Genomic DNA, 23,600 nt, shown 5'->3' with positions numbered 1-23,600 from the left:
CTCTTTCTCTCGCTCTCTCTCGCTCTCTCTCTCTCCCTCTCTCCCACTCCCCCTCTCAGTTTCTGCAACTTAATGCTTCAATTAGATGGGGGGGGGGGGGGGGGTTGGGGTTTTTTCTCCCTATTTTCTCACACAGCCTGTTTTTAGCTTGCTCTGATTCGGGACTTCGTTTTTCCTTCAACTCTACCCTTGAGTGGGATCGAGAGAGGATATATTTCATGTCTTCTGATGGATTTGGGGTCATTGGGCAGAGCTAGTGAGGAGAGGGACACTGTGGGGAATGGAGGTGTGTCTGGAGCAATGTGGTATGCAGGTTTCTGCATGTGTGTGTGTGTGTGTGTGTGTGTGTGTGTGTGTGTGTGTGTGTGTGTGTGGTTCCAGTGGTTCCAGCTCTCATGGGAATATCCATGGGAATATTAGTGTGTGCTTAGTCTGATGTCCTTCCAAACACAAAGGGGCAGGGGATCAAACACTCATACACTGATACCACACACACACACACACACACACACACACACATCTCGTCAGTCCCCATCCCCACCAAATGAAAACCAAACATGCACATATGTCTCAATTCAATTACCATCTCCCAGAGTTCACAGCTTTACCCACAAGCCTTTGGGCCTGAACTAAATTATCTATACAACACCAGAGGGACTACACAAAGGGCTGAGGATCATGGGAAATGCGTTTCTGTTAGTTGTGATACTGGTCAGAAACACAATGCTGGGGGGTTTCACCCTGGTGGCTTACACACACCTGGGAGATAAGGGTGTGTGTGGGTGTGGGTGTGGGTGTTAACACAGGCTAATAAGACTGATAAGCATATAAAGACCCTTCAGCTAATCAGACTGCTTGAAATAATTGTAATTGAGAAGAGACGGGGAAAGAGCTGTCCAGTGCTCTTCCATCACTTCCTCTTGCAGGAAACCTGTGTGTGTGTGTTATTGAGGGTTTTAGTGTGTTGTTGTTGTGTGTTTGCTGGGGTTGATAGTGGCACGTATGCTGGTGATGAGGATGTGTGTGTCTGGGGGATGGGATGGGTGTGACGAGGGTGGGTGTGTGTGGATGACGAGGGTGTGTGTGTGGATGACACGGGTGTGTGTGTGTGGATGACGAGGGTGTGTGTGTGTGGATGGTGAGGGGGTGTGTGTGGATGGTGAGGGTGTGTGTGTGTGGATGACGAGGGTGTGCGTGTGGATGACTAGGGTTGTTGTGTGGATGACGAGGGTGTGTGTGTGTGTGTGTGGATGACGAGGGTGTGTGTGTGTGTGTGTGTGGATGACGAGGGGATGGTGTGTGTGTGGATGACGAGGGTGTGACGGTGCTGATTGCCTCCGTGTGGAAGACAGAGAGAGACAGGTGCAGCACAGGCTCCAGCCAGCCTATGGATGGATGGATAGAAGCAAAGAGAAAAGAGAAGGCAATGGTGCTGTGGTCTGTTATTAGATGGGTATTAACCCCCTCCTAACCCCCAAGATCCCCTGTAATGACTAGGCTGGAGATGGAGGCAGAGAGGAGGGGGGGGCGGGGTGCACTGCACCTGTCTTAGGGCACTGACTCATCCTGGGGGGTCCTAATCACATGGTCGTCCAGGGCCGTACCTGAAAAGAACCCAAGCCTAATGCAGATGTGTGTGTAATGTTTGAGTGGTTTGGGGTGGGTGCTGAATGTGCTGTAGGATGTGTGTGATGCGTCTCCCTCCCTCCCTGTCCCAGGGCTGGCTGCTGTGTGAGGACCAGGCCTGTCAGAATAGGACCAGGAGGCTTCCCATCTCCTTCTCCCGCCACGGGCCCATCTGCCCTGCCTGTACCAAAGCCACTCTCCGACCCGAGGTAACACACGCACACACACACACACACACACACACACACACACACACACACACACACGAGTTCCCATGTGTTGCAGACGGTTTGTCCAGGTGATGGTGCTATGGAGTCAGTTAAGGAGCCTTGCTGGTCTCTTCTCCTTCCCTCTCCCCTCCTCTCTTCTGCTACTTTTCGCCTCTCCTCTCACACACTCTATCCACACCGTTTTGGTCATTCAATATTTGTATACAAACACACCCAATGATAAGAGTATACTCTGCCAGTGTCCGCATTAACAGTGGCTCACTGTTACATTCAGCCATAAACCCGCCATGCTGACCTCACAGACACTCTATGAACACTTTGTTAAACTGCACTGGTGATCCGAAAGAGATTCTCCCCTTGAGATTTGCAGTGAGTTTTTCCCTTCTGTTCCAGTCCTACATGCCTCCCTTCTTCCCCTCCTGACTCTTCTGTCTTCCCTCCCTTTTTTCCTCCTATCTCTCCCTCCCCATCTCCCTCTCCCTTCATTTTCCCTTCCCGTTCTTCTCATCTCATTTGGCTCAACCCGTGTCTTCTTCTTTTCCTTTCCGTCTCTCACTGTCTCTCTCTCTCTCCCCCTCTCCCCCTCTCCCCCTCTCTGTATGTCTCTCTCTCTCTCTCTCTCCGTCTCTCCCTGTCTCTCTTCGTCTCTTTCTCTCTTTCTTTCTGTCTCTCTCTCTCTCTCTGCTTATCTGTGTGTCTGGTTATGTGGCGACAGGTTGAAAACCAAAAGGCCAATTTCTCTTGTCACCATAGCCACTTAGTCTTCGCTCTCTGTGCCTGAAGACCCTGGCACTTTAAACTGCCGACTGAATAAAACATTTAACTCACCCCTACACATCCCCTGCAACTGGCCTTCCCTTTCATCCCAGGTCCTGGATTTCTGTTCCCTCTGGTTTCCTCTTCTCTCCATCCCCGGCACTGTTCTCCTTTTGTCTCTGCTTGTTCCCCCAGTATTTCTCTCCTCCCCTTATTACTGCATTGCTGTTTTTCGAGCCTCCCCTTCCTCTCCCTTCTCAGTCTAACTCCTCTCAGTCTAACTCCTGGCCTATCTTTCTCCCTTCGTTCTCTCTTTGTCACTCTCTCTCTCTCTCCCTGTCCCCCCCTCTCTTGGACAAATTCTGAGAGTGATCTGATCTCCATGTAATGGGGGAGTAATAGGCACTCTGCATTGATTGGTAAGTAATTTGGGGGAGTTATGCACAGGTGCAATTTGTAATATTTTCAGTAAATTAAATTTCTCATTCTCTCCCTCTTTTCCTCCCCTCTCTCTTACTCTATCTATCTCTAACTCGCTCCCCTTCCTGTCAGCACTAATGTGGGGTGCAGCATCTCTCTCTCTCACACATTCACACATGCTGTATTTCTCTCCTGTCTTTTCATATTCCCTTTATTCCATTCTCTGTCCCTCGTACCTTTCCCTTTCTTTCTCTTCCCCTCCCTCCTTGTGCTCTCCCTTACTTTGTATCCCTCCCTTCAACCCTCCCTCCCTCTCTTCTTCTCTCCCTCCCTCCTCTCACTCTCTAACTCGCACCCTTTCCCTTTTTCCTCTCTCTCTCTCTCTCTCTCTCTCTCTCTCTCTCTCTCTCTCTCTCTCTCTCTCTCTCTCTCTCTCTCTCTCTCTCTCTCTCTCTCTCTCTCTCTCTCTCTCTCCCTCTGTCTCCCTCTCTCTCCCTCTGTCTCTCCCTCCCTCCCTCTCTCTCCCTCCCTCTCTCTCCCTCTGTCTCTCCCTCTCTCTCCCTCTCTCTCCCTGTCTCTCTCCCTCTGTCTCTCCCTCTCTCTCCCTGTCTCTCTCCCTCTGTCTCTCTCTCTCTCCCTCTCTCTCCATCTCTCCCTCTCTCTCCCTCTCTCTCTCTCTCCCTCTCTCTCTCCCTCTCTCTCTCCCTCTCTCTCTCTCTCTGTCTCTCTCCCTCTCTCTCCCTCTCTGTCTCCCTCTCTCTCCCTCTCTCTCCCCCAGTTTTATTGATGTACGCTCAGGCACCCATTAGAGCTCTTTTTTCCCTGTAGTGGAAATTGCAGCATGTTAATTTTCACACAAATTACGGCAATAGCAGGTATCTCTATTTGATACATTATAGCGGGAGCAATCAGAGATAATTGAGTGCCTTTCAGACAGAGACGGCTGCATTCACTCCCGGCTCAAAGCCGGGCCATTATCGCCTAATCGCTCTTTAAACACTGAATTTTCGCCGAACAAAAATTCTTGTCATAATTTTGCTTAAGTGTATTTGGAAATCACAGTCCTTTGAGCGAGGATAATTGAAATCAAATCCCTTTCACTGGAGCTGACATTTCTACATTTCCCCCCAATTGAAATTAATTTCAAAAATTGAGCATGAATATCTTCAAATAGCAGGCAATTATGCATTTCAATGGGGAGAAATTACCGGAGCTGAATCGGCAGAGGCAGCGGGCGCGGGCTCCAGTTAAATGGCATTGTTTCCCGCCGTGTTTGCCGAGTAAAGATTTACATATATTGACTCATTATGGTGGCTTGTGAAGCTGATCGCCGTGACTACTCGAACCAGCGGCAGCGATTACGCTGCTGGTATGTCCACCCCCCCTCCCCGCCTCCGTTCACACTGCTAACGAGGGACTCTCTCTCTGCCTTTCTCTCCTTCCCTGTGGATCTCTCTGCATCTCTCTCTCCCTGTTTCTCGTTCAGTCTCTCTCTTTCCACATTTCTCCGTCCACTGCTTTCCCCGCGTTATTCTATCCCTCTCTCTCTCTTTCTCTCTCTCCACCTTTCTCAACTGCAGCTGCAGCAGTTGTGTGTGTGTGTGTGTGTGTGTGTGTGTGTGTGTGTGTGTGTGTGTGTTGGCGGGGTGGGGTGTGTGATTAGGTCAGGGTGGGGGAGAGCTGGTACTGTTAGGAGAGGAAAGTGTAGGTATACTTCTATGGCTCTCAGAGGTGACATTTTGACCCAGCACCATCAGAAGTTGGATAGTTGCTATGTTTGTGAGCACACATATTTTATGACCTACAGGACTACACACACACACACACTCACACACACACACCTGACTATTACAGTGCCCTTATCCGAATAGAATGCGACCATCTGGTACTTTAGTGTTTAGAGATTGTTGAGTCTGTGCGTGTGTGTAGGAGATTGAATTTATTAAATGTATAGTGTGTGTGTGTGTGTGTGTGTGTGTGTGTGTGTGTGTGTGTGTGTGTGTGTGTGTGTGTGTGTGTGTGTGTGTGTGTTTGAATCTGAGGGAGAATCTTGAGTGCTGAGTCTATTGTCTGAACAGTAGTGGGCCATTTTAGACTGTTGGCTGTGGTTTAGTGATTTAGACCAATTGATATTCTTTATCTCATTCTTTCTCTCTCTGTTTCTTACACACTTGCTGTCTCTGGTCCCTTTCTCTCCCTCCCTCCTTTTGCCCCTGTAGTCTTCAGGTTCACCCCGCATGGCAAAGGGAAGTGCACATTCTCTATGGACGTGTGTGTACGCTGGGTGAGGCAGTAGCTAGTTAGGGAAGAGGGGAAGTGTGGAGGGGGGTGGGGGGGGGGGGGGGGGGGGGCAGTGAGGGGGTGGGGGGGTCCAAAGCTCCCGAGAGAGAGAGGCAATTTCACAGCTGGTTTGCTCTTTAGGCAGCCAGCCTGAAAATGCTGCAGATTTGTGGTGCAAATTGAAACGGTGTCAGTATTGGAACAAAGCAGTGAGCCGAGTGACGAAGCTCACTGTGTGTGTATGGGGGGGGGGTTGTGTTTTGTTGGGGGCGGGGGGGGGTTGGTGTGGGGGCTCTAAATTCAATAACGACCTGTAACATCTTAGCCACGCCTTTTTGACACCTGTCAGTCAAAGCCTGCAAGTTCTCTAGCCCACCCACAATCAGACAGAGAGAGAGAGAAAGAGTGTGTGTGTTGTGTACTGCATATCAGAGTGGGAGAGTGGGAGTGTGTGTGTGTGTGTTGTTTGTGCCTGAACAGCTTTGCATTGGCAGCGGTAACCATTGCTCCATTATGGGATGCATCACTTAGTCGTTGACCAGGCAGTGCATCGTGGGTCAACAGCTGTGCAGTCTACATGGACAGCCATAGAGGGCCATGAAACACACACACACACACACACCCCAGTACACACACAGGCTCGACACGCAACGGTGCCGAAACACACACACACATTCCATTCCTGTCTTCAGTCATCACCATACACGCATTGCAAGTGGCCACGGCACACACACACACATGGGGAAATGGCATCATAATAACGGCATCCTCCACACACACACACACACACCTGACGTGTGTGTGGGGTTGGGGCGTCTCATGGCCTCTTCAGTTGAACAGGGGGAAATGACGACCCGATAGCTGCAATTAAACATGCAGTATAATGGTTAATCAAATTGACAGCAACTGCTGTTCCGCTGCCGCTCTCACAATGGCTTATCACAACAAACTATTATGAAGGAGGTAATTTTAGGGCTGATCCCATTCTCTCACACTCTCTCCCTCCTTTTTCCTCTCTCTGTCTCTCTGTCTCTCTCTCTCTGTCTCTCTCTCTCTGTCTCTCTCTGTCTCTCTCTCTCTGTCTCTCTCTCTGTCTCTCTCTCTCTGTCTCTCTCTCTGTCTCTCTCTCTGTCTCTCTCTCTCTCTCACCCTCTGCTCTCTCTCTCTCTCTTTCTCTCTCTCTCTCACCCTTTGCTCTCTCTCTCTCTCTGTGTTTGTGTCTCTCACGCCTTCTGCTCACTCCTCTCTCTCTCTCCCTCACTCGTCTCTCACCAATTCCTTTGTCTCTTTCCCTTTGTCTCTCCGTCTCTCTCTCTCTCTCTCTCTTGCAGGCAATTGTGTGGCTAGAGTTAATTGCCGCCGAGATTAACAAACCAAACAAATTTGTATCCTGCTTTATTATGTCAGAGAGGGGAGGGAGTTAGAGGGAAGTGGGGGGGGGCGGGGGGTAGGGACAATATATGAAGGAAGAGGAAACAAAAAAAGGGTTAGAAGAATGGAGGATGAGTAGGAAGGCTTGTGCTTTTTGCATCTCTGTAAGAGAAGTGAAACAGTCGTTTAACCTGCTTAAAGATTCTTTGCTTCTGTCACATGTTTAGTTGTTACCTTTGCTTGCAACGCGATGAAACAGGACTGGTAATTGGTCTAAACGTGTTGTTCTGATAACATTGTTTGTGATAATAAAGGCGCGGGCGCGTGTGTTCTGTCTCTACAGTACTCTGAGAAGGCCCTCTACAACCAGCTGTGCTTCTACAGATTCATCTTCGACTGGGATCACGCGCTCGCCAGTGGGAAGGGTGAGGCCACACGCACAGCCACCGGCAATCAGGGCCACAATTGCCGCACACCTTACCTTTTATAAACATATCACATTAATATTAACATTCTCACAATCACACACACACACATGCGGTAAGGCAGCGTAGCGGGGGGGGAGGGAGGGGGTGTTAAGGAGGCTCGGCTCCTCCAGTCGACAGCCCTAATTTAGGAGACGGATTCAATCACACACACACGGAATGCAAAACGCTCCCATCGCTCCAATCACCGAGAAAAAGAAGGAGAGGGCCCTCCATCCGTCTGCTCTCCTTCTCTCCCTCTCCTTCCTGCCCGCACTGTCCAGCTCTACCTCCGCAGCCCACCCCCACCCCCCTCCACCCCACTTCGACAGGCACTCGTTTGGCAGTGTTGATTGAAAACAGGTTTTAGATTTGGGGAAATGATAGGGGGAGTAATAGGAGCGCGGGTGAAAGGATAGCCCTTCTCCCGTAATGGGACATGGAGCGTATATTCCCCCCCCCCCCCCCACCCCCCTCCTACAAATAGACGCAAAGCCATGTTCTGAACATGCTCAGAAGCCACCCGCCACAAGGCCTCTTCCCCACAGTCTTCTCTGATGGATGTCACTTGATTAGAAAGGGCCTCTCTGTGAACTGGTTTATTTATTTGATTAAATATTTATGTATGTATGCCTGAGTGTGTGTAAGCGCTGGTCGGAGCGAGACAGCGGAGGTAAATATAACGTGTAATCAACAGATGACCAATCTGGAGATGGAGGGAACCGAAATAGGGGGACTGGGATGGAGAAGGGGAGGGGGGGTGCTAACATGATTATAGCCTTCCTTATCCTCGCACTTTCTTTGTGATGTGAGAAATCAAGGCCTGTTCTCTGTTCTTGACTTCCTTCCGCCGTCCTCCCCTCGGGCATTCTTTTTCTCTTTTCCCTTGTTTCCATGTTTCTTCCTTGTTGTTCGGAGTTTAGTCTCAGGAGTAACCTTTAGTCTGTGTCTGTCTCCATGTCGGTGTGTCTCCCTGTCTGTCTCCATGTCAGTGTGTTTCCCTGTCTGTCTCCATGTCAGTGTGTTTCCCTGTCTGTCTCCATGTCAGTGTGTCTCCCTGTCTGTCTCCATGTCAGTGTGTTTCCCTGTCTGTCTCCATGTCTGTGTGTCTCCATGTCAGTGTGTCTCCATGTCTGTGTGTCTCCCTGTCTGTGTCCATGTCTGTCTCCATGTCAGTGTGTCTCCCTGTCTGTGTCCATGTCTGTCTCCATGTCAGTGTGTCTCCATGTCAGTGTGTCTCCCTGTCTGTGTCCATGTCTGTCTCCATGTCAGTGTGTCTCCCTGTCTGTGTCCATGTCTGTCTCCATGTCAGTGTGTCTCCATGTCTGTCTCCATGTCAGTGTGTCTCCCTGTCTGTGTCTCCATGTCAGTGTGTCTCCATGTCTGTGTCTCCCTGTCTGTGTCCATGTCTGTCTCCATGACAGTCTGTTTCCATGTCAGTGTGTCTCCCCGTCTGTCTCCATGTCTGTCTCCATGTCAGTGTGTTTCCCTGTCTGTCTCCATGTCTGTCTCCATGTCAGTGTGTTTCCCTGTCTGTGTCCATGTCAGTGTGTCTCCCTGTCTGTCTCCATGTCAGTGTGTCTCCCTGTCTGTCTCCATGTCAGTGTGTCTCCCTGTCTGTCTCCATGTCTGTCTCCATGTCAGTTTGTCTCCATGTCTGTGTCTCCCTGTCTGTGTCCATGTCTGTCTCCATGACAGTCTGTCTCCATTTCAGTGTGTCTCCCTGTTTGTCTCCATGTCTGTGTGTCTCCATGTCTGTGTGTGTGTGTGTGTGTCTGTGTGATAATAGACATTAAAGGATCATGTTCAAAGAGACCCTCCTATCACTTTGCTCGTAGGTCTCCATTTGAAAACCCCAAATCCTGATGAGTCTTCAGGACTAAGTCTTTCAAACAAGCACATGTTAACACACACATGCTGCCATAAAGTATAGGGTTCAAGTGTCATCACCTGGTCCTGGGGCAGTAATACCCCATATTACTATTACACCTAGGGGACAGAGTGCTTAGATTACCGGGCTGAACCCATGTCCTGTACACGCTCTGCACGGGGGGGGGGGGGGGTGGAACTTCTGCCAGCTTTCCGTGACCTTTGCTGTTATCACAAGCTTTCCCTCTCTTTTTTAATCTACTGCTCATTCTCAACGATGACAAAAACCAGCACACTTGCTAAACTTATCTGACAAGCCAGCCTTCTAGTGCCCCTTCAAACCATTGTGTATGATTGTTTATGTTCGAATGCATGTGTCTTTATGTGTGAGAGAATGTGTATGTACTGTGTGTATATATCATGGCTGTCATTTTTTAATTTAATTAATGACATGCTTTGTAATGAATTTATCTAGATTACTCACATATCAATATCTAAATTAACACATTATTTTGCAACCCTATACACACACACACACACACACACACACACACACACACACACACACACACTGCAAGTGTGTGAGAGACAGAAGAGAGAGATGTGAATGTACTGGATCCTTATGTGTATATATGTATGTACATGCTACTATACAACGTGTACGTGTGTATATACACACACTCTAGCTGTATATATGTGTGTGAAAGATTGAGGGAAAGTGACTGATCTACATGTATTTCACATTGTGCCTGATTGCTGCGACTGAGTAAAACATGGAGGTAATTTCATCCACGGCAGGAGAGCTCTAATGGAATACACAGACACAGACACACACGTAGACATACACACACACACACACACAGACATACACACTGCCGAAAAAACACTTGCTCATTTTTTTTATAGAAAAGAAACATCCCATATCAGTGTTGTTCAAATCATTCCACGTTGTCAGGTTTCTGTCTCTCTTTCTCCCCCTTCCTCTCCGTCTATCTGTTGCCTTTTCTTCTCTCGCTCGCTCCACCCCTCCCTCCCTCTCTCCCTGTGTCTCAGTCTGGAGTGTGGGCAGTATGATTGCGTGTGTGAGCAATAATGTAATTTCGCCGCATTGATAAAATATAAATTGTCCTTGAGCTACGCTTTTCTAATGATCCATTTACCCACATCGTCCCTGACACCTCTCTTCACCACGGCACACCAGCCCTCCTCCTCCTCTCTCTCTTTCTCTCTCTCTCTCTCTCTCTCTCTCTCTCTCTCTCTCTCTCTCTCATCCTCCTTCACCCATCCTCCGCTTTCGTCCCTCTCTCTCCTCTCTCTGTCTCATCACCTCCCTCCTTCCCTTCCTACAAACCCAAAATGGGGTGGCAAATCTGCGGGTGCGATTGTCAAATCAATTATTCATTCTGTGCAATTACACTCACACAAAGAAGTTTCCCTGTGCTCTGAGTGGTGATTAAATTAACTGCTATTGCAGCTGCCCGCTACCAGCTAATATAATATTCATGTATGCGGCGGACGGAACGGCCGATCTCCATTAACTTCATCATGCTCACTTAATTACAGGCTTGTTATTGTATTTACACCTAGTTAGGGCGTACAGAGCCCCCGATACACTCACCGCAACGGCAGCACACACGCATGCACGCGTGTGGGAGAGCGTGCATGCGTGTGTATTAAAGGTGTGTCGCCCACCTTTAGAGTACAGTGGTTGTTGAACATCATTTGCGCGTGTTTCACCTCTCTTGCCGTTTCTTTCTCTTTTTCTTTTCTCTCGCCTGCATCGCCGCCGCCTCTCTTCGGTCCTTCTCCTCCTCTCCCTCTCCCCTCGGCTCTTTCCTTCCCTCTACCTCTTTTTGAGGAAGGCCATTTGAACTGCCAACCCCTACTGAGCAGAGACTTACTGGGGGCACCGTCTCTCCCTCCCTCTCTCTCTCCCTCCCTCCCTCTCTCTCTCTCTCTCCCTCTCTGACTCTTAAATCATTCTTTTATCCCCTCCACACACAGTGATTGAGGTGGAAAAGAAAACGAAGAAAAGGAGGAGAGGGAGAAAAAAAAAAAGAGAATTATTTTCTCCTACCTTTCAGAAATGATGACATGATTGCTTTCGCTTGATCATGCATCATCTTCCTTCTGCCTCCCCTCTCTCTATTCCTCTGATAAATAGTCCCCCCCTCCATCTCTTACTTGTACTCTCCGCTCTCTCTCCCTCCCTCTTCTGTCACTCCCTCCTAGTCTCTCTCTCCCTCCCGCCCTCTATCTCTCGTTTTTCTAGAGGTGAGTATTATCTGGTAATAGTTGCTGGTGGTGATTGTGTCACTGTATGTATGTATGTGTGTGTGTGTGTGTTATTGCTATGTGTGCTACTGCTAGTGTGTGGTGTGGCATATCTAGTTGCCTATGTGCATGTATCAGCTAGTTTTGTACGTGTGTGTGTGTGTGTGTTACCCTCTCCATCCATCTGGTGTTTAACCTTTGTTCTCTTGGGCCAGTCAATCCCTCCGTATTTATACAACAGCCACTAATGCTCCAGCCAGGAATACAGCCGAGCTGATAGAAGTGCACAACTGTAGTGGCAGATGGATAAATGGCCAAACGGCTGATCTCGCCCCGATAACGCACAAACACACATACGCACATTCCTGGTATAGAGAGACGTGTCACCGTCCTAACTGCCATGGATGTTGCCGGCAGAGGGCCCCTGCTCCCCAGGCCCTCCTGAGGGGATAAGAGAGGGCCAGTATCGACAACCCCACCACCACCATCCTGGTGGGTCCTGGGATCGATCCCATGGCCCTGTGTGTGGGAGCGCGCAGGCTTGTGTGTTGCCATCGACCACCGGACGGGACCATCACCTCAGAGTGATCGTCCTACTGCTGTTATGGATCTGTGAAGTGTCCAGTTCAGAGGGAAATAAATCTCACAGCTTCCATTACAGCACATAGAGGGACCGTTTCTCTCCTCGTCCTCTCCTCACCTTGTTCTGAGAGGCCAACACACTGCCCGATTGGGTGAACTGGTGGGGTTGTCGAATTTTGTGGACGTGATACCTTAACAAGACTACATGACAATGACTAACATTTCTCTCCCTTTCTGTATATCCCAAGGAAAGTCTATAAATGCCCATGATGCGGCGAAGGACGTTTATAAGAAGTTAAAGGAGGTTCCAGACCGCGCCCTGGCTGCCAGTGGCTACTCCGATGTCAACCTGGCCAAGCTGTTCCAGGCCTTCGCCTCCCTTAAGTAAAGTCCCTCACCAACAACCACCACCCTCATTGGTCGCTAGGGGTTTCAAGACAGCTAATTGGTTTCCCGATCGTCCTAATGGTATCTTGGTAGGGAGGAGGTCCCGCCCTCTGGTCTGATGTTATTGATCATTTCACTTGGGTTTCAATTCATGTCCTCATGCCTTCATTGAGTGGCGTAATGACTCAGGTGATGTTTGTAGATATATATTAGACAAGGTTGGCATTCGTGTTTGTAATATAATGTGATGGCTGGTTTGGTCAGCAGTGCCATGTTTGACAAACCTGACTTTTGGGGCCTTGGGTTGGAAGGGTGTGTGTGCATAAGTTTATAGTAATTCCAGGTATTTACTCTTGCACTCACATAAGATCCCCTTGTCTCGTCTGCCGATTATGAAACCATTATAAGGATAAAGACCCCATCACATCTTTACCCTCCTCCACACACACAGTCATTCTGTCCCTCACTCATCCCCTGACCCCCCTCACCCCTATTGGCCCACGCAAAGGGGGGTAGCAATCAGACCTCAATGGCTGGTGGGAAGATTGAGTCCTGGGTTATGGTGGTGATGTGTGTGTGTGTGTGTGCGTGTTACTTGGCAAGGATAGTGTGTAGCAGAGACGAGGGCAGTCCCAATATCTTTGCTCTGATAGGGCTTCTCAACAGCGCTCCCTGGCTACTCCACAGCACGGCAATTAGCCAATGATACGCACCCTGATCGCCGATTCCACTGAACTCCTGTAGCGATTGGACACTTGTTTTGATTACCTCCCAATTCAGACACTGTGTACAAGAGAAAGAGAGGAAGATGAACGGGGAAAGAGGACAATGGTGGATGAGATGGGGTTAGAGAGGGCGTTAGCACTCTTGTCTCCATATCAAACTTTTTTTTTAACTAAGCCCTGTTTAAGTGACGTCATTAGATCTGTTCATTCCAACCTATTCCTGGTCACTGTTTTTATTGTATGTATTGTAACTGTTTTTTGTTAGTTTTTTCTTTTTCATTGTTTGTCATGATTTGTGAACTTTCAATCAAGTGTTATGATATTGATACGTCATTTAATACAGAAATATCAATAAAATTTAAATTAGAAATCTGTGTTATTCCATCTGTTTTCCACGTCCATGATATGCTTGCTGCCCACACTAGTGTATTTACTCACCATAACTGGACTTCATCAGAATGCATATACAGTAAAGGGCCCATCGATGGACCTTTTAGTCAATGGTGTAAAAACCAGAATTCATTTTTGTGTTCAGAAAAAGATAGGTGATTGATGATTTCTGCTCTCAACCCCAATGCCAATTTCCATAAATAGTAGTGCTTTAGAAATCACTTACGGCCCACACCAGCGACTTGTAGAATCGACTTTAAGTGGGTTGCACTTATTCAGCAACCATAGTGTTTGCTTGTGTCTGTGCAGGGAGGGGGGGCTACATTTACATAAACACACTATTTATAACATCACTTTCAATTTGAAGGTGTAAAAAATACTCATTGGAGTCTTTGGAGAGGACCGGTCTACACTATGCCTTGTATTTCCAAGATTACAGTACAGAATAATTATGGTTGTGCCAAGCTCCATGATGCGCGTCTCAATGAATGAACGTGGGCTTTTTGTGTAACTACCAACCCAAGCCTTCGCGTTAATTCGACCTGGCTAAGCTAATAAGAGCGAATGAGTCTCTTTTTTTGTTATGTTAAGCTTTATTGCCTGTCTTTTTGACCAGAATGGCGTTGTTGAGCAAAGCGGCAGACAAGGTATTCTTTGATGAGGGAATTAGCGGTCTATTCTGTCCCTATTATTCATAGCGCGGTGGAACATGTAAGTACCAGAAAGGGTGTCAAAAGGAGAGCTGGTCCTATTGCAAAGTATCCCCCTTGTTCGGCCTGAAAGGGCGGCTATGAGACGATAAACCGCTTAATACACTGAGCTAATTGGATGAGAGCGAAAGAGACGGGAATTAAGGGGCGATCTAAAAGAGACCCGAGTGCCAGGGCCGCTATTCAGGTCTTTCATTGCACGATCTCCTCCGCTCCTCCGAAGGAGGCGAGGCAGTTCATCAAAGCGCCTTTTAGAGCCTCTCTCCCGGGGACTGAGAGAGGAGTGAGTCGCAGAGTGATTGGGCCTATTCTCTATGAGGGACCTGGTGGGGGAGACGAAGCCCTGGAGAATCGGAAATCAGCGGTCAAATCAGTCGCAAATAGAGCAAGGCAGGAATAGCAATGATGAAAATGGGAGCGCCATTGTGGAACTATTTTTTCTATAGACACCTGTAGGCCGCAGACAAAAACGTAAGAATGAAGCCATACTCATGGGAATTAGGTGCAAGTCATGCCGTTTTTCTCTTTCCTCCAATGACCCCTTTTAAACTTTAAATGTGATCATTTAGACATTTCATATGCTGACAACATGTATTATCCAACTCACGCATATGGCGTCTGAGGCAATGACCATATGGCAATTCCGGGAAGGAACAAATGTTCAAAATATTCAATTTCCCGTGCAATGTCTATGAATGTGCTTTTATTATTGCTTGGACGACACCATTTCAATTTTCTCGCCTCTTTTTTGCCCTGGAAAGAAGTTTAAGCCTGGCGCGCAGCAGGTCATCCGCCTCCCGGATCGTGCCCGGCATTCCCGAGATATTAGGGACAAATTGGTTTGCTATTCATTAGTTATATTCACAATAAGATTAAAGCGCCCTGGACAATCTCATAAAAACATGTGGCCCTATACAGAAAACATGCTCTGATAGTTTTTATAGAAAGAGATTTCAAACACTCAGAGTTCATGTTGCGCTGAGGATTTTGGTCCACAAGAGAAAATTGTTTTCTTTCTCTCTTTGCATAACTGTAGATCAGAGTTCAGTTTGTCATGCATGACATGTCAGATTGAGTTGGTCTGTTAGGCCAATGTCATTCACAAGAGAAGAGGCGTATACAGGCTTAATATGTATTAGAACAAAACGTACCCAAAATGTATATATTACGCCCCCCCCCCCCCCCCACACACACACACACACACACACACACAGTCACACTTTATCCAACTGCACTTCCATCCATCCCATAGGCCTAAAATATTTCTGTTGAAATGTAATGCTTGTTAGCAGCATTAGAATGAATACGGAGATTAGGAGGAAGGCTGATAAAACAAGACTACTGAAAGGTTTTTCACCGAAGCAACCAATAAATGAGTAGACCCTGCTAAATTAATTCACTGGGTAATTTCACGCGATTTGGTGCGGTACCATGAACGGGTCAAACGAGCGAGAATGACTTCACTGAAAGGCGCGCATTGATTGCTGTAATAGGGCTGCTTCGCGCGTGAGATTCAGAGGAGGGGATTTGGGAATTAACCGAGGGAGGTGGAAGATGGGGAGACTATGGGGGACTCCAGAGAAAGACTTTGATAAAGTGGTTTGTTACTTCATTAATGACAAAGGAACCCGCTTCCATCGACATGGTATTACAGATGTTAAGACCAATTTAGGGCCTTTAAAGGATGTTAAAGCGAGTTTCGTGAAGGAGCGCGGATAAAGTGGACGCTCTAATTGAAAACCCTCGCCTTTGTAGCTCGTTCACATGTAGGGATTACCTCATGAATATATGGGTCTTTATTTTGTCAACTGAACTGAAGAGACCAGACGCACGCAGCGGCACTGAATTATTTGCCATTAGCCTCCTAATTCATTTTCTCTTTCATTTATTCAAGATGGCCATCGAGCCGATTGCTAAATACCTTTGAATTTTTGAGCGGTTTGGCTCTCAACTTTTTTTCTTTCATTGTCCTGCATTTTAGACGCAATGAAATCTAGCATTTCCAAAGGACAATTGTTAATTGAAATGCAAGGGAATGCATTTTTCTCATCTAAATTTTACAGGATTTAGCCCAGTAGATGCTAAATAATCCTATACATTAAAATTGTTGAATATCAAATTACATTTGAATAAAATAATTTAAATCGATTTAATTTGAAAGATTACTATCCATGTAATGCTAACATTTTCAATGTAACTTATATTATTGAAGACAGAAAACATCAGTTCTTTTATAACAATTTTATTAATATTTCTATAGTTCTATTTTACAGGTTTGATTTCTGGTTCAGACCTATTTCAATTATATGATGGTTGGAAATAATAAAAGATAATTCATTTTATCAGCGTCATTTATTCAAATATGTTCTCCTCTTCAATACTAAACCAGAAATGTACAATCACAAATAACTCCTGTCCTTCACTCAATCCCTTGGGACACAGGTTTGACATAAATAATGATCTAAAACCTAATATTTCATTAACACAGGTGAAATTCTACACAGGGCAACATTCATAAGACACTACACCAAGTGCAACTGCTCAAAACAGAGTCTCCTTAAAATATACAGGACTCTGTTCTGAAAATTATCATTTTTTGCCTTTTCCCAAAAATGTACAATGGTATTAACAGTATCGTCTCCCACAGTGCAACCATAGGTGTCTGGTACAACCTAACTTCACATTGTTTGTCCTGGAATCAAATGAACTCCGTTGGCCAATATGACATTGAGTGGTATTTGTTTGGCTCATGATCCCTTTATTGAAACCACTACTGCAAACTGCATTTCAAATGGAGACTCTTGCTCACGTGTCTGGTGCCAACAGAAAACAAACTAGATGCCGGTTATATTGGACCAGGCTGCAGAGAAGTCTATGGAAGGTGTATTGACTATTTCCTTTGGCATGGCAACCTATTGACAAGTGGGTTCATGATCCGTACTATCATTCCAGCATGATCAGCATGGATCAAGGGGCAAGGTTCTGAGCACTGCATGATGTTGTCCAGGTTCAACAGAATCCATTTCCTGCCAGTTCTTGTTCTTCTCATGATCTTCCGTCCATCCTCTTTTGTGTGTGTGTGTGGTTCTGGCCTTAATTTTCAAGTACCATTATCCTTCTAGCGGGAGCAGCAGGTGTGGTTGATCCGAGTTAGTCTGTGGATGCAGCATCGCACAGCAGGATTAACACAAGCAGGATGTGAAACTAGTGAACCAGGAAGTAGCGCTGTGTTTGGTGGTGTGGTTAGTGGATTATAATTGATAGTGGTATGTTCGTGTGCACCCACACAGCGGTCCAGTTAGCCAGTTCTCTTTGAATTTGGTCGTGCTTTTTGTTGGGGGGGTGGGGAAGGGGCGCTTTTGAGGTATGGAAGGTGAGGGATGTCAGTGTAAGCAAACTGCTCCAGAGGTATGAGGGGGCAGGGATTGGACTGTAAGCCCAGGAGAGAGGGCCCCTGCTCGGGTAAGAGCGCGCCTCAGCACACCTCCTTGCCTGGAGCTCCAGTTGGCAGGATGTTGAGCTGAGTGAGCTGAGCTGAGTGTTCCTTAGCCTTGAGTCGCAGAGCGGCGATGCTGGACGCCCTGCGGTCTGCTGCGGCCGAAGAAGAGGGGGAGGAGGAGGAAGGGTCAGACAGCACCGGGGCGGGGTGGGAGGGGCTCTCCACTGGCGGTGCTGGCTGACGGAGGAGTGCGGCGGTGGTGGAAGCGCTGGTCAGTGGACCCATACTGGAGAACAGCCTGAGGAAAAAGATGAATGGATGGATGAAAACAAAAAAGAGAGAATTATAAAGACATGAAATATTTAAAATACGATTGACAAAATACACTGGGAAGATTCAAACATATTATTCCTGTTACAAGTGTGTCAAACATATGGTGACAGCGATTAAAATGCTGTATCTATGCTATTTCTATCCAAGCGTTATCAGAGCAGATGAATATCACAAGAAGGGGGATGCCCAGGGTTTCCAGTGAAGGAGGAGGGGGTGGATTCTGGCTCCAGACCTCCCCTCACAGCTTGGGGGCTGCAGCATGAGACTGGGGCCTAATTAGTGACACTGACAGGCAAAGTGACAGTGTGACTGAGGAGCTAGCTAACACAATGATTCTCATTAGCATACACGCACACAGAGTGTAATAGAACAAAACATATCCAAAATGTATAGATAATCCCCCCCCCCAACACACACACATAGGGGAAGTTGCATCATAATTGTCAGGGTGGAGGTACCTAGGCGCTCACCTGCCGAAGGTGGGTCCGATGAATGCCGGGTGGCGGAACATGGCCGCTGTACCCAGGAAGGTGCCCAGGCCCAGGGGTGTGGCCAGGGGCGGGGCCGAACCATTGTGGGGTGGAGCCAGCCCCGGGAAGGCGGCGGCAGCAGCGGCGGCAGTCCAGGCAGACTCCAAGGCGGGGTGGGGGTGGGGGGGGAAGGGGCCCCCCTCCATGTAGTGGCTGAGAGGGTGGGCTGCAGCCAGGGGACTGTGGAAGGGCAGCCCTGAGGGGTGGGCCTGGACCCCGGCCTTCTCTCGCTTCCTCCACTTGGCCCGGCGGTTCTGAAACCACACCTGAGGAATAGGAGGAAGGTTGGAGGTCAGAGAGGGGGAAGATTTGAAGGAACATGACTGGAGAGAGTGAAAGGGAAAAATGACTAATTTATAGTATGAAAGTTTCAATATTACCCCTTCATATTTTATAATCCTGAAAATGGTTGATCATATGATAACATTTGGACCTTACAGTGATTCATCATTAAGGTATGGGTTATTTCCACTAGGGCTCTTGTCAGATGGCTCTAAATGCTATTCTGCCAATGTCTGCATGAAAGAAATCTCAGAGCCCGTCGCTCCATGGTTCAGAAGGTGGCAAATAGGCGGAAAGTCAACAGTAATTACTATCGCACCAAACCCCGCGCACTCACGGTCCGTTAGTCTAAGTTTGCTAATTAAAATCCGGTTCTAGCAGACCAAGATCGGGGGTGGGGCGTGATAATTAAGAGTCGTGTTAACAAAAGATTGAGAAAATAACCGCAGAACAGAGTCCAATAACAATTAATGCGCTTTAAATTAAATTCTTTAAAATGTAGAACCAGTGGGCCTACACTAAAGTGTATTTAACTTTCCCACGCATCCACTGTGCTCAGTTTGCGCTGCTGAAATACGGGCTCTGACAATGGGAAAATGTCAACATAAGAAAGTGATTGAATGGGTGTGTTTGATCGACAGTGGCACACACGCAAGTCATTCCCAAAGCTGTTTAGCATTACATGGCCCCTCGGGAATTTATGAGTTTTTATCACCTCCTGATGGCGCCCCTTAAGTGATTTGTTCACCTACGGTCCCCAAAGAGACATCTGTTGTTTTACATCGGCCATAACCCCGGAGCTTCCACCGTGTTTGAACGGTCTCTTTGGTTATGAGCCCGGGGCTTCGACATGCACGACACGCTCTCAACGGAGGGGAAGGGAGGGGGCGACGCAAACACTTTTAATGGTCCCTCATTCGCTCCAAGTGCAAAGCATCGGATCAATGCAGGTCTATTGCAATCACATAATGGGAAATCAAATAGCATTATCCCGCCACCCTATATCTATCCACTCCCCGTCACTCTTTCATTCTCACTGTCTTCCTCTCTCTATCTCTCTCTCTCTCTCACTCCCTCTCTCCCTCTCTCCCTCTCTCCCTCCCTCTCAATTTTTTCTCTCTCCCCACTTTGCCCAGTGATGGGAATTCAAACACCAGCATATTCCAGAAATAGCCCGTGTTTGCTCTTGCTCTAAGTGAGCTTTTATGAATCGTCTGCGTTCGCTTAATTGCCACTAAAATGTCCCCAATCGCATGTAATAACTTTCAATAACAGGAAGGTCCTTCCCTGCGCAGCAATTGGGGCCATTTAACACATTTTAGAGTAATACATCATTGTCTCAAATAGCCCTCTCTAGCCGCCTCAATTCTGTGCAATTGGTTTGCATTAGGCAAAGCCCTCACAAACAACCGGTACCTGTAAAATTGGTTTAATGAAGGAACTATAGGCTGTAAATTGCAAGACGATCTAGCTTCTGTTTAATTTTAATTTGTGTATCACAGTTATTAATAAAGAAAATAGGCCTATATGGTTGAAAATATAGTGTAGGCCCTATTTGGAAACAGTTTTGTAGGTCCACGCAAATAATTCGCTTGGAGATGCCATAGTCAGAAATAAGTATATGTGTAGAAATTCCTAGGCCTACTAAAGAGAACAATCAATCAACCTGGAAACTGCAATGATATGCGGCTATAATCCGCTTCCATCTGGGCAAGTGTGCAACAAAACGAAAAACATATAGGTCAACATTTAGCAACACGTAAATAGAGGTTACTTACTTGAACGCGTGCCTCAGTGAGATCCAGACGCATTGCGAGTTCCTCTCTGAAAAGGAAAAAGGGTTACGGGTCAATTTGAGTTACTCGATGCTTTTCGATGTTTAGTTTTTTGTCTCCTCTTCACCGTCAACAATAGACAACCATAAGTTTTTTTCTTTCAAGACGGAAAACCGTCAAACCGAGTTTGATTAGGCTATTTTCTCAGTGGTTGGAGGGTAATCAGAATAGACCACTGATGATCAATTATTGTCTCCCGTACATGCTATAGCCATCATTTACTTGTTCAAAACAATAGGCTACTGACACAAATTGTGTCAACATTTTACAGAAAATTTAGGCCCATGCAGATCCAGACAAACTGCAATTCGCCGTACGTGCCATGTTTATTTTTTATTTGAGTTTATTATTATTAGATTTGTTTTAATAAACTCTAAAAAATAAATCCAAGAAGCCAACATGTGAAGTAACCTATCATGTAATCCGTCCCGTTCGAGGTGAGGCCTGTAACCTAGTTTGAAGTTGAACATTCTGTGCCTGCAGACGTATGCAGGCACACATCCGACCAATGTGTCTGTCAATGCTGTATTATCTTACAGCCACATCCTTGATCAGAAACTTGGAATCCTATTTCTTACCTGAATTTTATCCTATTTAATTAAATAATATAATATCACAGGCTATAATCATAATGTAGGTATCTGCCATTTGATAGTACAGGCAATTAATAATGTGCCTATTGTAATTGGAATAATATTCTGCTACTGGCAACATTTACTGCAATTTCTTGAAATAGCAGACATCCTTGCATGGCGCAGCATACAACCAAATAATTGGCTATATTGTTAAACATTTACAAATGTGAATTGAAGTACAGATATTAAGCCATTTAGGCATCATTCTTGTCAGATAAATGATAGCTGATATTGCGTCAACGTGTCTGTGTGGGTGTGTTTGAGCGCGCCTCTTATACCCTTGAGCTTGGAAAGCCCTGTAAACGTAAAAGCAGGCCTACATTTTGGTTGAATGCATTCAACCAAAGACGTGGGACCTATCATCTAATTCTCTTTAGGCCTGTGGCAGTGATATCAATATCACGCAGAACAATATGCTAAGGTAGCCTAGCCTACATTCATAACACAATCCTTTAAGTGCTACCATATTACATTATTGTGTGGGTTTACGCCGGATTGCATTGCCTCAAACACAAATCTCTATTTATAGAGAGTATAGTCATTCATGTTATTAAATACCCTATAACCTCAGGCCAATATGCAATTCTTATTGGCCTGATTATTGCAGTTGTGCACAGGTGGTTGATTGTTTCATAGGCTAGGCCAATAGGCTATTCATTCAAGCAAATGCCATGCTTTGTTTGAGATGCGTTATTACGTCCAATACTAAAAACAATATAAGCATAATAATAATAATAGGCCTAATAACTACAATAATACAATTCATGTAAATAATTATAAAAAATAAATAAAAAGGCGGCGGCGTACCAATAGCCAACATGTTTTCGCTGAGTTTTAATTAGGCTAAATCAGTTTTGGTAACTTACTAGGCTACTAAAAGCTTATATGATATGCATGTCAACTCTTCCTCGTATTCCAATAGACAAAAACAATTTATTTTAAGTAGGTTATAGGCTATATATTTATGCGCACCTTTCCTAAAATAATTTGCTCCTTACCTGGTGAACACATCAGGATAGTGCGTCTTTTGGAAAGCTCTTTCTAGTTCTTCAAGCTGGTAACTGGTAAATGTAGTCCTGTATCTTCTCTGCTTCCGTTTCAGCATCCCTTCCTCCGAGTCGCTGCCTGCGGACAGACACACGCTGTCCTCCCCGTCCCTCACGTCCCCATCCCCGGCGTGGCTCTCCCTCTCTTCGTCCTTGGGGGAGAGACCTGATGTGTCCCCGCACGCCTCATCCTCTTTTCCTGCATCCTCTTCGAACTTCAAAGGGCCTAGTTCCACCAATCCCAGACTGCCGTCGTCGGACCCTTCTCCAGGGCTCTGGCCTCCCTCACCCCGGTTTAGGGACGCATTCTCCCGGTAGGATTTGCTGCGGCTGATGCTCACCTGCGGCGCCTGGCTGATTTTGAGGCTATCACAGGCTTGATCCAACAGGAGCCGCTCCCTGTCAAACTTCTCCCCGTGATCGTGAAGGTACTTTCCCCCAGGCCCGTATAGCCGTCGCAGCTTAGGTGGCAGGTGCATGTCGGTGTCGAGAGACAGGGGATCTCTAGTTGAACCTATGAAATGCCAATGGGCAAAGATGTTGGAGCAATGCGCGAGTACATAGAAATAAATTAAACAGCAGTGAAAATCCTACGGTTGAATGTCAATAACGAAGGCAATTTTCTAGACTTTTCAATTTCCAACTGGAAAATATATTTATGAGCAGATTGACAAAACCTATGACTATGTTCGACAAATCAAAAGGTCTAGTCTGTTGAACAAGGTAATGTGAGCCTAAATAATAATAGCCTGATAACCCTAATGCCAGAGTTGAAATGAACTTAAACTAACTTTACAGTATGGTTTGTTGTTCATCATGCCAGTTTCATTAGATTACCGTGAACTGTTATTTTGCTGACAATTACCCACAGAGAAGGCTAGACTACTGACAAATAACAGTGTGTCTAGAGCCGTTTTGCGGAGGATAGCTTACCTTCTGTCGGCTTGTTGATTTCCCCTCTGCTTGGCAGGGTTGTCAAACTTTGCGCCCCTATCAGCCTTACTTTGCAGGGACTCCGACGGCCCAGTATACTATCTATACAATACGAAGAAAGTAGAGTGGGCGATTTACTCTTTCGTTCGCCCCGATCGTGGAAATCTTCCTCAAACTGACCACTCATTTTGATCTGTTGCGATGTCTTATTCGACAGAGCGTGCGTTCAAAGTGTTAGCTTACTGTCCCACTCTCTCTCTCTCTCTCTCTCTCTCTCTCTCTCTCTCTCTCTCTCTCTCTCTCTCTCTCTCTCTCTCTCTCTCTCACTCTCCCTCTCTCGGTCTGAGATCGTTCCTCTTCTCCCTCAACTGTCGTTAATGACAGACACTGTTTGCTGGCTCGGGCTCTGCTCTCTGCGCGCTCTCATCTATACGTATTATCGCGCGCCTGATTGGTCCGTGTGGAGGAAAAGAGTGACTTTAT

At 46.6% G+C, this 23,600-nt stretch overlaps 2 protein-coding genes across 3 annotated transcripts in view; one reads left to right on the top strand and one right to left on the bottom strand.

The window, feature by feature from the left end:
* Positions 1–13,350, top strand: part of pola1 (polymerase (DNA directed), alpha 1) — a 32,812-nt gene extending 19,462 nt beyond the window's left edge. The window contains 3 exon segments of the mRNA XM_047023825.1: positions 1,719–1,835; positions 7,027–7,108; positions 12,121–13,350. Coding sequence (XP_046879781.1) covers positions 1,719–1,835; positions 7,027–7,108; positions 12,121–12,260 — 339 coding nt within the window. The 3' untranslated portion in view covers positions 12,261–13,350.
* A 3,006-nt stretch (positions 13,351–16,356) lies between these two features.
* On the bottom strand, positions 16,357–23,370 carry arxa (aristaless related homeobox a). Of its 2 annotated transcripts, none has more exons than XM_047023917.1 (5): positions 23,118–23,370; positions 22,137–22,698; positions 20,447–20,492; positions 18,327–18,652; positions 16,357–17,821 (listed from the first exon to the last, which is right to left on the bottom strand). In XM_047023917.1, the coding sequence occupies exons 1-5, from the start codon at positions 23,302–23,304 to the stop codon at positions 17,560–17,562; spliced, it is 1,383 nt and encodes a 460-aa protein (XP_046879873.1). In that variant the 5' UTR covers positions 23,305–23,370; the 3' UTR covers positions 16,357–17,559. The 2 variants fall into 2 exon arrangements, with proteins under 2 accessions (XP_046879873.1, XP_046879874.1); XM_047023918.1 differs by having other exon boundaries at positions 17,784–17,821; positions 18,315–18,652.
* Positions 23,371–23,600: the final 230 nt, after the last annotated feature.

This window comes from Hypomesus transpacificus, chromosome 8, assembly GCF_021917145.1.
Source record: "Hypomesus transpacificus isolate Combined female chromosome 8, fHypTra1, whole genome shotgun sequence".
NCBI classification, from domain to species: Eukaryota; Metazoa; Chordata; class Actinopteri; order Osmeriformes; family Osmeridae; genus Hypomesus; species Hypomesus transpacificus.
The sequence above is the reverse complement of the archived record's forward strand: the minus strand, read 5'-3'. Positions and strand labels throughout refer to the sequence as shown.

Bases quoted from the DNA above. Each gene is read 5' to 3' on its own strand.
- arxa (XM_047023917.1), bottom strand. From the start codon at position 23,304: ATGAGTGGTCAGTTTGAGGAAGATTTCCACGATCGGGGCGAACGAAAG. The intron at 22,699-23,117 runs GTAAGCTATCCT...GGCATTTCATAG, and splicing joins AATCAACAAGCCGACAGAAG to GTTCAACTAGAGATCCCCTG. The intron at 17,822-18,326 runs GTGAGCGCCTAG...CTTTTTCCTCAG, and splicing joins ATCGGACCCACCTTCGGCAG to GCTGTTCTCCAGTATGGGTC.